Here is a 15,980-nt window from a genome sequence, read left to right as displayed (position 1 = left end):
AAAAAAAGAACTAAGTTACTGACTCCTTAACATAGAGATTTGGCAGAAAATCAAACTTACTTAAATGAAATGGTCTTAATCTTAGGTGGAATAAAACCTTGATTATGCAAACGAAAGAAAGTTAAAAGATTGAATTGGGCAAAAATACATGAAGATTGGACAATAAACTATGGTCTAAGATTTTGTTCACAGATAAATTGAAGTTTCAAATTTTTGGAGGATGAAGTTGACAATATGTTCGACGTCTGGTCGGTGAACTCAAAATTAATCAATGTTATTCCAACAGTCAAGCATGGTGAAGCATGGTGAAGAATGTTTATGGTCTGGGGACGTTTTGCCGGTACCAAAATTGGTAACCTTATACAAATAGTACTAAAACATTCTCCAACAACACACTTTTCCGTGTGGGAAACGACTTGTGGATTGCGGATTTGTTTTTAAGCAGGACAAAGATCCCAGGCACAATTCTAAATATTGCCGGAATTAAATTTACAGAACTAAAATATATGGAATGCCCTCCTTAATCTCCTGATTATAACCCGATCAATCTGTTGTGGGATAAGTTAGGCAGAAACGTAAGGAAAACGCAACAAACCCTTACAAAACAGCTAACCACATTTCTAAAAAATTTGTTTGATTAAATTTACAACCGAATCATTCACATTAAGCCAAAATGAAGAAAAAATACAACTTGAATTTCCGAAGAAATCCCCTTACAGGGGTTAATATATACACATTCCTGATTTTTAAAAATGTTTAAATTGAAGTCAAAATATTTTGTCCTAGAAAGAAAATTATGTTTGAAAATTTTCTTTACTTAGCACAAAATGCATGCAAGTTTTTGTATTTTTATAACACAAGTGAAGTTTTCTACACCCTGATCCATTTTCCTAGATGAAAACTAAGAATACTTATTCAATTTAAGTATATTTTCATGAAGTTCTATTTTTTATTTATTTCTAGGAAAGAGCAAAATGCTTCATTAATTACAGCACAAAATAAAGCATCTTTTTCAAAAAAAAGCCATAAAAGGACAAACAAAACACAAGTAGAAGTAAATGTCACAAATTAGGAAAAATGTTCTGATTTATGGAAGAATGCCATGAATCTAACATTGATTTTTTCCTAAAAAAAACGAAGAGTCAAAACAGATTCTTCTTCAGTATTTTATAAATGCTTGCTGTTGAAATCCACTGAGCATGATTTCAAGCAAGTTGACACTAGAGATTTAAACTTTCAGTGATACTAGAGATTTAAATCAGTGTGTCAATGATTGGAATTACTTTAAAAGTACAATGTTTTTAAGCAAGCCTTCGCAAAGTATCAAATTTTTTAAGTAGCTTGTGATACTCGTTCCCTGCGAACTGACCACCATAGAAAGGCTGGAAATTGATGTAAAGTGAGAATCCTGATTCTTTTGCTTTTTACCATAATTCTTTCAGAACTTTGAATAGGTGGTTTACAATATCCCAAAATGGTCCAAATTTGGGAATCACATCCAGAACAAGTTTTGAGTCAGGGACTGACATTAGAGGGTCCTGAATAACATTTTTAAATAGCTTAGCTTTTTTAAAATTTTCATCTATGTTCTTAAATGCTGCAAAGCACTGTTAGAGATCTCCAAATGTGTAAATATTACATTTCTTGGACAGATTTCTTAAATGAATATTGCATGGGACTGTAAGCCACACAGGATGTTGGCAAACCTCATGCTACAGGAGACAATGTATTATTGCAAACCATTGTAACTTGTCTTATCAACAAGGTTTAACTTTAACAGTTTTAAGTTCCTAGTATTGAACGACCAGTAGCTGCTTTTGGATTTGCTGACATTAAACATTAATAGTTGTTTGTATATAATGATCTGAAAATTGATTTCCGAGTTGATTGAACTTTTCCGAGTTGATTGAACTTTTCACGGAAGTTACTCTCAACAATTTTTACATTCAAAACTTGATTCAGTGTGGTATTCTAATTCCTGTGCAGGACAGTCCTGTGTTGGATTGAACATTATTGTTGTTATTGAACATTTTTATTATTATTAACATAATTATTATTGTAATTATCATTAATATTATTATTGTATTGTTATCTTTATAATTATCGTTATTATTACTATTATTGTTATTGTATTTCGTCCTCGACATGATTGTTTTCAAAATAGCATTTTTGTTTTGATTATGTTTGCAAACAAATTTAAGGAGTCGTCTTAACTTTAAATTCATTAGAATTAATTTATAATAAATCTATAAGAGCAATATAAGAGCAAGGAGAAGGCTTTGAATGGGAAGTTTTGGTTTGCTTTTCATAAGACTTTTCTTGTTGACGTTCTAAGAAAACGTGCCTGAAAAATGTAAGTTTTGCGAATTGAAATTAGAGCGAATAAAAAAAATTCCGAACTGAAAAAAATTTAACTGGGAAAGACAACCAGTCTGTAGAATTTGCACATTTTTGAACCTCAGAGAAAAAACTTAAGACAAACAAACCGATCAGAAGTCGATTTCCTTAAAAATCAATCAGCTGCAAGTTTTGAAGAACATCAAATTTCACTTAATGGAAGTATCATCTTTTTAATTAAGGAAAAGTGGTGAATAACGGATTTCTTAAGAAAAAAGCTATGGCAACAAAGGTATAAAAAGAATAGTAAAAAATAGTTCCATATTTTAAGTTAACTATTCTCCTCATGATAACAGTATATCGCCTAAATATTTCGTTAGTAAAAGATAAGTGACGTATAAAGCAATTGGAAGAGGTTCCTGAATTTCTGTTACCAAATATCTAAAATACCCCCCCCCCTCCCCAGTAAATTTTAGACAAAAAAAGAGATTCAGTAATCAGCTCAAGTTTTTTATTAATAATAATTATCTACAATTGTCAATTTCGACATAATTATTTTCCTTTTTTTTTTCCCTTCTTTTTTTTTTTTTTGAGAGTATGATTCCCTCCCCCCCCCCCCCTCTCACTGTATATAAAATTTCATATAAAATGATTAAAATGCTTGGAAAATATTTTTCAAGAATACTTTAGTCAAGAATTTAGAAATTTTAGAAATTTAGATTGAGTATTCATGATTAAATATACACTGTTAAGATCTATCTATCTACTTCACCGAACACGATATCTTGGGTCCCTAAAGCAAATAAATCAGTTTAAAATATTTAGAGTAAACAAATATAAGAAGTATATATATAAAGAACAAATATAGTTTTAACCCTTTCACCGCCGGCGGCTCCTATAGTTTTGTTCGGATTTTGTTATTAATAAAAAGGGTTTGAAGTAATGATGTTTGATATCATTATAAAAGGTTAAGAATGTAGCTTGCTGCATAGTTTGTCTTTTACGTTAAAAGTATATGAATAAAAACCGTGTCTAAAAAATGTCTTTAATACATATTAGTTTCAATAAAAGCAGCTCGGCGGTGGTGAAAGGGTTAATTTTAGAGAATCTGCTTATGGGACAAGAAAAATACTTACCGATGATAGCGACAACATCTGCTAACATATGACCTTTAGACATACTATGAATACTAGACTAAAAAAAAAAAATCTCTTGTTAATACTTCATGTACTGGCAATACTTTACAAAGGTTTTAATTGTGTCGCTGAAGCAGTGCATTAATAAAAATCGTATTTTATTGATTGCTCTTACAGACTCTTTTAGCATTTGTTCATTTAACTTCTTATCACAATATATATCAATTATACTGCCAGCGGTACTTAAAAACACTTACCAAATGATAAAAACCGGGTGCTCTTATTTTACATCTGTATGGCTTATTGGAGCCATCTGAAACTAAATAGACACCCATTTCTCCCTGAAAAATACAAATAAAAAGAATTTTCCACGCTTGACAGACTCTTTACTCAAGAAAACTCAGTGATGAATTAACCAATACCTTGGGAGCTTCAATGGCGGTGTATGTCTCTCCAGGAGGAACAGAGTAGCCTTCGGTATAGAGTTTAAAATGATGAATAAGAGCCTCCATTGATTCTTTCATTTCTGCCCTTTTAGGTGGAGAGATTTTAGCATCATCAACACGAACTTCACCAGGAGGCATTTTGTTCAAGCACTGTTCAACAATGCGAACACTTTGACGCATTTCTTCAACACGACACAAGTACCTTGAGGAAATAGGCAAAAAGAAATTCAAAAGTTGACTTTTAACACGATGGTGAGTTAAAAAAAAGACTTGCTATTCGACTAAAAAAGGTTTGAGATTTTTCTTTAACGATTTATTTTAGTCAATTGATTTACTCAATAAATTGATTGGAGGAACCCCAAACTTTTTAAATAAACCTTAAAACATTTTTCTGGGTATTTTGGCTACCAGCTGTTACCAAGACTAAAAATCATGATGGTGATTGAATTAGCCCGGTTGGCAAACAACAATTGTAAATTGTTAGCCAGAAAGCAGTGATGACAAAATTGCACAGTAAAAAAGAAGAATAATATAATTTTCTGTGTTGCATTAAAATTATTAAGTGAAAAGAAAGGATACTGGTACTTACCTATCATAGCAGTCACCATTTTTACCAATTGGAACATCAAACTCCACTTTGTCATATGCATCATAAGGTTGGGCTTTACGGAGGTCCCATTTAAAGCCTGAGCCACGTAACATAACTCCGCTAAAAAAAAAAGGTTGCTAAGTGATTTTTAAATAACTTCACTACAAAAAATGTTGCTGAGTGATTTTTAAATGCCTTTAAACTTTATATCAAGAAGTTAAAAAAGTGTAGATTATTAGGTTAGGGAATATGTTCGTAATGCTTTTAGATAGAGCTTTTTCTGCTCTACTTAACTGTACTAATCGTCTTTTTGAGTAATTTAATTTTTTATTACTTTTTAGGTTAGAATTGGAATATCCAGGAAGTAAAAAGCAACATTTTTAACACCTGCTCTTCTTCACTTTTCATTGTGGCCAAAAAGCTTCTGAAGCAGGCCGGGACATTTTCAACGTATACAGAGGTTTCATAGGTGATTCGACAGTACAGAAATGGTTTGCAAAGTTCAAAAATGGCAAATTCGATGTCAAATTTGACAAAGAACATCTCAAAGCACTTTTAAAGGAGGACGGCATTCAAACAAGTTGTGAATTTGGCAAAAAATGAACTACAATCATAAAACAATTCTTAATCATCTTCATTCAATGGGATTTGGTGAGATATTGAGAGCCTGGATGCCTCACAAGCTTAATAAAAACAACAAAGAAAATCACCTTCAGATTTCTTCATAGACACCACTTTTTGTACCAAGTTGTCACAGGGAATGATATGGTACCTAGACATAAATGAGGAATGAAGAAAGAACTAGGTGGATCTAGGAGATACACCAAAGCTAAGTGTCAAGACCATGATCGGCATTTGGTGAGATAGGAGGGGATGTGCACTGGGAAATGCTAGAAAAGAACATAGCCCAGCTACATTGTGTGAAAAAGGCTATTCAACTGTAAAGATTCCATCAACAAGACCAACCATATTCCTTCACAACAACACCAGTCCTATGTTGCACAAGTCCTCAAAGGTGCACTCCAAGAACCCGAATGGGAGGTCCTTTAGAACCTGTCATATTCTCTGGGTTTGCACCATGGATTACCATCTTTTCCGCTCACTGTCAAACCATATGAGTACGTTACCTTCAACAATGAAAAGGATCTTAGAAACTGGCTCAACAACTTCTTTGATACAAGACCAGCTGACTCTTGGCTGAACAGAATTGACAAATTGGTTGAGAGGTGGGAGGAAGCGGTAAACAGCAACAGAGAATATATAATTGAATAATCTATTATTATAACTATTGATTTGGTTTAAGTCTTTGATAAAAGAAAAAATGAACTTATTCTCCAGCCTAATATTTTATAATGTTAATGTTAATGTTTTCTTAATTTAATAAAAACTCTTAACAATACTTAACTCACAAATTGGAACATTAGAGAAACTTACGACATTCCGAATGAAAGAGCATCTTCTGCTGATACAATACCAATGTCAACCAAACGCTGTTTCCAAATTCTATTGTGAGTTAACATCTAGAAAGTTAAAATGTTCCTAATTTAGCATTTTAAGACCCCTTTAATTTGTTTATAATCAAGATTGCTGTAGATAAAAAGGATCAAAACAGTATTAAAAAAAAGTGACAACACACTTCCTCAAGCTCATCAATCCTTTGACCGAACTTTGACATAAAATGCCATATATCATCTAAGAGTCCTATTGGTATATCCTGAAAGGTCAAAGAAAATCATGACATGCTTCATATAGCTTTTTATTTATATAAGATTCATAACAGTAATACTAATAACTAAAAAATGAGACAAAGATCTTCTTAAGTCCTTTTTTACTAAGATCTAATCCCTTTTTTAATTTTTTTTTTAAAGTTAAAAATGTTTTCATTATAGACCATCAACACCATATCTTCTCACAATATCCAATCATCTGTTACTAAATCTTGTAAAAAACCTTTATTAATATTTCTAAAGGTTAATCATCTTGATTTTGATGGTTTTTCACAACACACTTTTTTTTCTGATAATATTTGCACAAAATTTTTCAATAAAAAATGGAGAATAGTCATCATTCTCAGTAAAACATGATTTTTTCGATTTGCTTTTAAAACAACAAGTGCAAAAGAGCTCATTTAATCAAAAAGCTTTTTGAAAATTTATCATAAACTTTTGTAATGGTAAATTTTTTATATAATTAAATATCATCTCACTTTTTAGTTGTGACATTATTTCCAAGAGATACTAGTATTTATCATAATATTATTTATTTTAAACAAACTGACCAATGCAACACCTCCAGGCCGAACATAGGCTGCATGTAGACGTGCACCAGAAGCCCTTTCATAAAACTCCATTAGCTACAACAAAATAAATAAAAGGAATTAAAATATAATAATTAAACATGAAAAAATCCACAAAAAAAAATATGAAAATTCACTTTTTCTCTCTCTTCAAACATCCAGAAGAAAGGTGTCATTGCACCAACATCCAAAGCATGTGTTGTTATTCCCATAATATGATTCATAATTCGAGTTATTTCACCAAACATGACTTTAAAAAAAAGCTTAATAAACTTATTTACTTGAAGGATGAAACACTAAAAAAAGTTTTATCAAAGAAAAGTTAACTGGTTTAAAAGAAAACATCAACATAAGAGAAACTAAAATGAGTTACCTCTAATCCATTTTGCCCTTTCAGGAATTTGTATGTTTAGTAGCTTTTCCACTGCTAATGAGTAAACCTGCTCATTTGTCATCATTGAAACATAATCCAAACGATCAAAGTATGGTAAAGCCTGCAAATGATTTACTGGAATGTCTGAATAGACAAATAGTTGATGGGAAAGACTATAAAAAACTTACTTTTACATATTTACAAGTCATTCATTACTTTTAGCAAACTAGCAAAGTTTAGTGAAAACTTATCAAATACTTCATGATAACAGTTAAGACTGATCTAATCTAATTGCTAATTAGATTTACTTTTTCATGAAAACTATTCTGCAGAACTTACAATAACCATATTTTCATTCTTCTATAATTAGCGTGCTAATTCTTTATTAAAATATATAGCAAATTAATTAATATAATCATTAACTTATGTATTAATATAATTACTAAAAAATGTACTGAAGTAATTAAATCAAATTAAAAGTAAAAAATAAAAGGTTGTAAATATTTTTTTAAACAGAATGTTTTGATGATAGTAAATTATTTCATTTTCTATTTTTATACTCTTTTTTTATAAAAAAAAAAAAAAAAAAATACTTCTATTATTCTTTTAACATACATCTATAGTAATACAAAAAATTGATATCAAAAGTTAAATATGACATACTCTATAATGAGCAGGCAGTTTTATGCTGAAACATTACCAAATAAATTTTATTACAAAATAAATATTTTACAAAGTATTAAAACTCTTTTTTTTTTTTTTTTTAATGAAAATTATCAAAAGCATGTTCATTTAAAAAAATAAAATTCTAAATTCTGAAAACTGAAAACAGTTTGTTATAGTTTTAAAAACTGTAAAAAAGAAAAGATATTATTCATGAATAAAATGAAAACTAGCTTTCATTTATAATTACCTGTAAATAGGTCTTATACTCGATCAATTTCTCTGTTCCTCTGTGAAGCAAGCCAACATGAGGATCTGCTCTTTCAACAACCTATTAAACAACAATATTTTATTTCTTTTTTATTTTTTTTTTTTCCTTACTCCTTAACTCATTGAAAAGAAACTTAAATCAGTAATATGAACTCATCAAATTATTGTTTCTGTATTTTTAAAAAGCTGCGTTTTATTCTACTCTAAATTTTTTATTTTGAAAAAATAAATCTCTAAAATCCAATAAGTCTCTAAAATCCAATAAAAAGACTTGGAATAAGGTTATAGTCAGATTTGTTTCTAACTTTTGAAAAACTTCTGAAATTTCTTAAACAGAATTATTTTAAAACTGTGTGTACATATTATATATATATATATGTATATATATAAAATGTATATGTACATATATGTTTTAAACATGTGTACAAAACACATATATTTAAAACATATATATATATATATATTTTAAAACTTTTAGCAAACATTTCAAAAAAAAAAACAACTAAGTTTTAGCAAATTTTAACCAAGAATGTGTTTGTCGTAAAACAAAAGATTTATAAAAAGACAAAATACTGCTTATGGAACCTTTAAAATATCTGAAGACTTAGTGTAATTAAAGCTGATATAGAATAACTGATATTAGGTCTGAAATAACTAATCAAATTGTATAAATCGATTTACGATTCTTTCATTGATTACAATATAACAAATTTGCCATTATTACAGATTTCATGGCATTGTTAAAGAAATTTATATTAGATTACAGCATGTTTAAAATGTCACTAATAGGTTGATAGATAGAACATTCATATTTTTTTTAAATACCATTTTCAAATATGTAAAAAAAAATAGGAGATTTAAAATATCAAATTATACAACTGAGATGAACTCAAGATTGTTTGTTGCTATTTTATTACTTGATTACTCTATCAATTTTTTTTTAAAAAAAAGACCTAAGTTTCTTTTTTAAAGCTACAACCACTCCTATATAATGACCTTTCTGGCAGTGTATAATAGCAGAATTGCCTTAATATTGATCACAGAATAACACTCTTTATGAACTTCCTATAAGTAATGTGTTTAAAGTTTTCTTGTTGCTTCAACAAGTGATAAAGGTTTGTAAGATATTCCCTACACCAAACAGCTTGAAGTAATAGAGAAAACCTAGTAAAAGGTAATCTAGGAATCTAGAATTAACATTTCTCTATATAACTAGATTAATTTTGACCAAAAGCACTGTTTTTGATTAACAAACACATCTATAATACCAAAAAATTTATTTTAACATTAATATGCCCTAATAGGGAAGCAATACCTTCTCAACAATTTCCTAGATCAAAAAATGATACCTTAGGTGAGACTAATCAGAAGCAGCCCTAAACCAATTTCAATATTGCCTATTGTATCTACTGAGGTATTTTATTTCAAATTTGCAGAAATGGTCTTAGATTTTTGTAACATTTTACATGTTTAAATAAATAAGAGTATTAGTAAATTAGATAAACATCTTAAACAAACCTACTGGCATTGAACTGAGTTTATTGAGTTTTGTCAACTTCTTTTAATGTTTTCTAATGACAGTCTTATGTGAATTTTAGATATCATATGAGACTTTACATTAAACAGAAAAAATAACTGCATTACTGGTAAATGAAGAAATAATTATAGTCAAGTAAATTTTCAAACTTAATATTAAAAATAATAAATAATAGATAAAACACAAACCTCTCCATCTAACTCTAAAACAAGTCTTAAGACACCATGAGCAGCTGGGTGTTGAGGTCCAAAGTTTAATGTCATGTTAGTTATACCTTTTTCAAACTCATATTCTGAATAGAATGTTTATACAAATAATTTTTTTCATTTAAGTCAATTATTTTGTATAGATGAATTAACAAAGCTTGATCAATTACGCCTGCAACTGAAAATAGTTAATAAACTAATGTACTGTAGATAATAAAAATGTAAAACATGCATGAAAAATAAATTAGAATAAACACCTTCTTCATCCCATTTAGCTGTATCTTCATCTGGATACAATACATGGCCTGTATATTCATGCAATATTCCAGGTAGCTTTGGTCTCTCTAAAAGTTTTTTTGTTATCATTGGATCAAGCTGAGTCAAGCATCTAATTAAAGAAAATTCCTTTAAACAAATACTTGTTTTGAAAAAATTTAGTACTTTACATGTATGCATGTATGTATGCATGTATGTATGTATGTATGTATGTATGTATGTATGTATGTATGTATGTATGTATGTATGTATGTATGTATGTATGTATGTATGTATGTATGTATGTATGTGTGTATGTATGTATGTATGTATGTATGTATATATATATATATATATATATATATATATATATATATATATATATATATATATATACTTTGTCTTTCGTTTACCATTAGTTGCTAAAAATTAAACGTTCACACTTTAAAAGTTAAACAAACGATAATGAATGAAACAGATATTATATAAATAAGTTTTTCCCTAAATATTTATTAATCTGAAATGTTACATTTAGAAAGCAATTTTAAAAAACTACTTTACACACTTTCTAACTCATTTATTCTAAATTTTTTCAGGTAGAGCAACAACAACAAAAAATTAAATGGTTATGTAGTTATAGGTAATAGATATTATTAATAAGGTTAATTTTTGATATTTCAGTCAGCTAGAAGATTAGAGTAAATCAGTACCACAACATTTAATACCATGATTTTTTTAAAACATAATACTCTTGTATGAATATTTTGAAACTGACCTTGTTCCTTTTAAAAAAAGAGTCTTTTTAAGCAACTTTGGTGCTCTCCCAATGCAGCTTCTTAAAGTTGACGCCATTTTTTTATGTCGCTCTTTTCCTTTTTTTTTTTATTCTCCTAAAAACCCAAAGCAAATGTTATGGCAGAGGAGTGAGAGCATACGGTTATTTTCGGAGCTAGAAGTTTAGGTCAGCAAGGATGACAGAGGAAAGCAAAGGCTAGTTAAACTACAATTAAAATATTTTGTAGGTGATAAACAGATTTGTTTCAACAAGTATAGACAGAATGATGTCCGAATGGTAAAATGTCAGAACTGGAAAATGTTAGATTGGAAATATGTCAGAACGGAGAATTGTTCCTCGAGTGTGGTAAGAAGTCAGAATGGAAAGAAGTAAGAACATTACAACAAACCATCTTCTTTATTGACAATATTTTTTTTTTACTTTTGTGAACTTTAGTTGTTGTGAGCCGATGGGAAGAGTTTCCTACTCCCCTTCACTGACTCCTCCTAACCTGCTACCCCCGCCATTGATTGTTAGGTCACATTATGCAAGTTCAGTGTAAGATTACACTTTTAGATAAAATTTTATTTCGCTGTTTTAAATTACCGTGTTTAGGAAACTAAGTTCATCAAATATTTGCGAAACACTGATATTAACGCGAAAGGGTTGTGCCAATTAATAGAAAGCTTGATAGACATTACAAGTTAAGTGATAACTCGTTTTTTGATTCTTTATACTTAACCAGTTCAAGGATTTTTTAGCCTTCAGTTAATTTTAATCTTCTTTAGTCTTCAGTAAATTTTAAGAAAGTAGGGTCAAAGTAGATATATATATTTGTGTTAAAAGATAGCAGAGTAATTTATAGATGTATTAGTATTTCGTCTATTGACAAATAAAATTCATTAGACAAAGAAATACTCTGCTGTATGATTATCGACTGCTGTAACTTTATTGGCTTTAATATTTCCTACCAAAAAATTAATCAAGATAAAAGCTAAATTATATGTAATGCAGCCCTGTCATTGCAAAAGGAAGCAAGTCACCAAAGTCCAGTCTTCGGCAACTTTGAAAAAACATATTGTTTTTTCAGCTAGTTTTTTGACTTAATTCTTTCTGTCGTACTGTTTTTTCGAACAGCGCTGAGTATTATACAACGCTGAATGTGGCCAACGCAAAGGATTTACTTCCCTAGAAGAGGATGGTCTCGCATTTTAGTTTAAACATAGATTAACTCTCTTTTGTTACGGCAGGGTAATATAAAGGTATATTTAGCAATACTAAGCTTATGTACAATTTGATTCTTTAGATGCTGTTGGAAATTTTGTTTGTACCATTAAAGTTAAAGCTATTTGTATTTTTTATCCTAAAATGTCGTAACGTCACACATTTGTGACAAAATGACGATGTGCGCGTGTGTTGTACAAATTTATTTCCCCCATAAATTTATTTCCGAGTCGCACGCCGATTGGCTTAAGAGGTCCGCCCGAAAACTAAAGAACACCCATATAAGCTAAACAACAACACCCATAAATTTAATTCCGATATTGATTAAAAGTTATCAAATAAATAAATTGGCATATTCTGATATATTATTTTTACATTTATTCTTAAACAATGCCTAAGATCAATGCTAAAACTCAAGAAGGGTTTTCAAAGAATGCCATAATGATGCTGGTGGGGCACATCAAGGAATAGTAAGAAGACAAAGTAAAATTAAAGCTTTATACTATTGGATGTCAATTACATCTGATGTGGAAGCATGAGTTAAGTACATGTTTATTACTTGCTTTTTACTAGGTTACCTTTTTATTTTCCTAATAATATCAAGAAAATAAACTTGTAACCTACATTAATAATATACACTTTAAGTTGTATAAATCATATTTTTCTAATTAAGTAATAGATAAACTATATTATAGATCAAGACATGTAAACAATGTCAGTCATTTGAAAAAATAAAAACAATTGCACCACAACTACACCCAATTCAGGTTTCTGAAAGGTGGGCAGTTTTAGGACTTGATCTAATTAGTCCATTTACAGAAACATTAAACGGCAATAAATATGTTTTAGCAATAACAGATTTATTTACAAAATGGATTGTTGCTAGGGCATTGCCTGAAAAATCTGCTGTTGCTTTAGTTACTGCTTTGGTTAACACTTTTCATATGTATGGTCCACCAAAAAAAGTAATCACTGATCAAGGAAGAGAATTTGTAAATGAGGTAAATGCTAAAAGGTTTTTTAAAACTTTCATCTTCTTTGTGGTATCTAGTTAAATTTTTTTATTAATTATTTTTAATTTTTTTGTTATACAGCTTAAAAATAAATTTTTTCAATTAATGGGTATTAAACATTCTGTGACATCAGCATACCATCCTCAAAGTAATGATCAAGATGAATGCACAAATCAAACTTTTAAGCGTGCTTTAAGCAAGTATACTAATAATGAGATGAATGACTGGGATAGGTTTGATAGTCTTTACAATTTTAACTCTTTTTCTCTAAAATGTACAATTACGTTTACTATTATTTTCTTTTTTGATGATTTATATTAGTTACACATCTGCAATTGCTTATGGACTGAACATATCATGCCAGAAATCTACAAAGATGACTCCATTTTATCTTATGTATTTAAGACATCCTCCAGGTATTGAAGTGATAAATGTTCAGAATGAGACTAATGATAGTTTAATTAGTAGTTTTTCTGAAAAAATATCTGATTTTGCAGTAAAAAAGCTAGTTAATGATTGTGAAGCTGTAGAGAAAAAAGTTAGAGAAAATATAAAAGTTGCTCAAGAAAAGCAGTGCAAGCAACACATGAAAAAAGTTTTAAAAAAAGGTGTAAAGACATTTGTATTTATAGCTAATGATCAAGTGATGAGGTTAAATGCAAGAAAGTGTGGTCGCAAAGGTGAGCCTTTATCTAAGGAGTAGTTGGGACCATACATTCTTACTGCTTTAAATGTGAAAGGTCATTGCATTTTAAAAAACCTTAAGGGTGAATATTTAAAGACAAAAGTAAACGTTTCTCAGCTTAAACCTTATTATCCATGTCAAGACATAGAAACTAATATTCAACATCAAGAAGCAACTCATTTAGATTTGTCATTCAGTAGTTACCCAGAAACAAATGTAGTCCAAAAGACTAGATCTAGTCAAACAATGTTATTACAAAATCAGTCAGATATTAAAAACATTGACCTTATTCATTCTTATTCACCAAAATATAGCATTACAGTTAGTTTATCTGTGTTTGAGAGTATTTTGAATCAAAACATGTTAACAGATATTGAAATTAATGCTGCTCAAGCAATATTAAGAAATCAATTTCCTGCTATTCAAGGTATGCAGGACACTTTATTAGGAACTAATCTTATGTTCAGCAAACAGTCACAGGAGATGCTACAAATTTTGCATGATGGATCCCTTCACTGGCTATTGGTTAGCACACATGGTTGCAGTGATGGAGTTATTAAAATTTATGACTCAATGAAGAAACAAATGCCGACTTTGCATGTACAAAACCAAATTGTTTCAATTATATCGTCTTCTAAAAATACAGTTATGTGTCTATACCAATCATGTCAGCAACAAATTGGAGGAATTGACTGTGGTTTGTTTGCAATTGCATTTGCAGTAGATATTTGTATGGGACAAAATGTTGCATCCATTTCGTACAATCAATCTGCGATGCGCCAGCATTTGCACAATTACTTTAAAGCAAAGTATTTTACATCATTTCCAAGATCATATTTGGAAAAGACAGTTCATAAATGTGAAAATAGTTCTGCAATTTTTAATGTTTGCTAATGTGGATTGTCTGATAATATGTAGATTGTTGTGTAGATTGTCTAATAATAGATTATAAGTTCAGTATAGATTAAAAAGTTATGCAGTTTAATAGCTGTAAAAATTTTTTCATATTTCTTGTGAATCAGTGGCAGAAGCTTAAAAAATTAGTGCATGGAAATGTCTGTTTTGTATTATTTAATAATTAACTTTTAATATAGCTTCAGATTATTTTAGTTTTCTACTAATTAGACAAGATGCTGGTGTTTAGTAATTTTAATAAATCAGTGTAACCTGAACGTATGGCACCTGGCATCCCCTGATACCTAGTCTATGAATGGATCTATACTTTTTCATTATCATTTTTATATATCATATTTATTTTATTTCAGGTATTAATGTGAGGATTTGTTAAAGCAAACATTAAGGGATCGACTTATATTAATGTTTTAATGGTAAAATGTGTTATGCATCAGGAATTAAGTTATTTTGATTTATTTTTATCATAGGGCATACCAGATGTAATTTATTTTGTTTATTATTGCAAGGTTTTATCAGAGCATGCTGAAAGTTAGACTTTTGCTTCTGTGGATATTGATGCCTTCAGAAGACAAGATTAAACCTGTTCGAAGAATCTACATTTTCTATCTATGATGTCAATGCTGTATGGTAAATACAAAAGATGCGACTTGTTCGGATTAGGCAGTCACAATCATCACATAAAAGGCTTTTTTCATAGCCACAATTCTGTTAAAAACATTATTAAGCATATGGGAAAAAAAGTGTTAGTGAAAAATTTTAGTGAAAAATTTCAATTTACCTTTTGTACTAAAACTTTTTCAGTTACCTGCTGGATTAGCAGATTCGATGACAACGAGTGTCAAGAAATGTTTGATAAGGTGTATATCCTGTAACACGTATAAGAATAAGACAATTTTTTCGTTTTTCAAAGTTAATATATGAACTTTGATTTACATTTATGGTACGTGAACGAAGTGAATTACTTGATTCATATTTCATGAATCAGGCATCAGACCTAGAAGATTTTAATGACACGCTCGTTCAATACTTTTTGTTCTATTTTTTTAGGGGGATAGAAAAGGCAGCAGTGGCCGTGAAAAAAAAATCCACACCGTCATTTTTGTAGATTTTGTAATGTAAAATGTGTTTTGTTAGTTTAAATTTTTTGGAAAAAAGCTCTTATATTATAATTGTGTATTCACTTATGTCACTTACGTTTTTTGAACGTTAAAGTCGCAAAAAGCTCAAGAATATTTGTGATTACTAAATAACGCTCAAAGC

General features: G+C 29.5%; 1 protein-coding gene and 1 pseudogene across 2 annotated transcripts; one reads left to right on the top strand and one right to left on the bottom strand.

Moving 5' to 3' along the window:
• Window positions 1-2,831: 2,831 nt before the first annotated feature.
• LOC145191499 (NADH-ubiquinone oxidoreductase 49 kDa subunit-like) lies at window positions 2,832-11,044 on the bottom strand. The gene is made up of 14 exons (XM_090066409.1): window positions 10,884-11,044; window positions 10,111-10,241; window positions 9,836-9,939; window positions 8,091-8,171; window positions 7,178-7,298; window positions 6,942-7,054; window positions 6,787-6,861; window positions 6,145-6,222; window positions 5,943-6,028; window positions 4,509-4,628; window positions 3,896-4,121; window positions 3,731-3,814; window positions 3,474-3,531; window positions 2,832-3,130 (listed from the first exon to the last, which is right to left on the bottom strand). The coding sequence occupies exons 1-14, from the start codon at window positions 10,958-10,960 to the stop codon at window positions 3,093-3,095; spliced, it is 1,392 nt and encodes a 463-aa protein (XP_089922535.1). The 5' UTR covers window positions 10,961-11,044; the 3' UTR covers window positions 2,832-3,092.
• Window positions 11,045-12,408: 1,364 nt separating this feature from the next.
• On the top strand, window positions 12,409-15,886 carry LOC145192626 (uncharacterized; annotated as a pseudogene). Its single transcript, XR_016444876.1, has 3 exons — window positions 12,409-13,353; window positions 13,442-15,133; window positions 15,227-15,886. The product of XR_016444876.1 is annotated as an uncharacterized LOC145192626 (transcript).
• Window positions 15,887-15,980: the final 94 nt, after the last annotated feature.

Source organism: Hydra viridissima, unplaced genomic scaffold (genome assembly GCF_058129835.1).
Source record: "Hydra viridissima isolate aposymbiotic clone 2 unplaced genomic scaffold, HvirCarnegie_v1 scaffold_11, whole genome shotgun sequence".
Lineage (NCBI taxonomy): Eukaryota > Metazoa > Cnidaria > Hydrozoa > Anthoathecata > Hydridae > Hydra > Hydra viridissima.
This window is presented reverse-complemented; position numbering and strand designations above follow the sequence as displayed.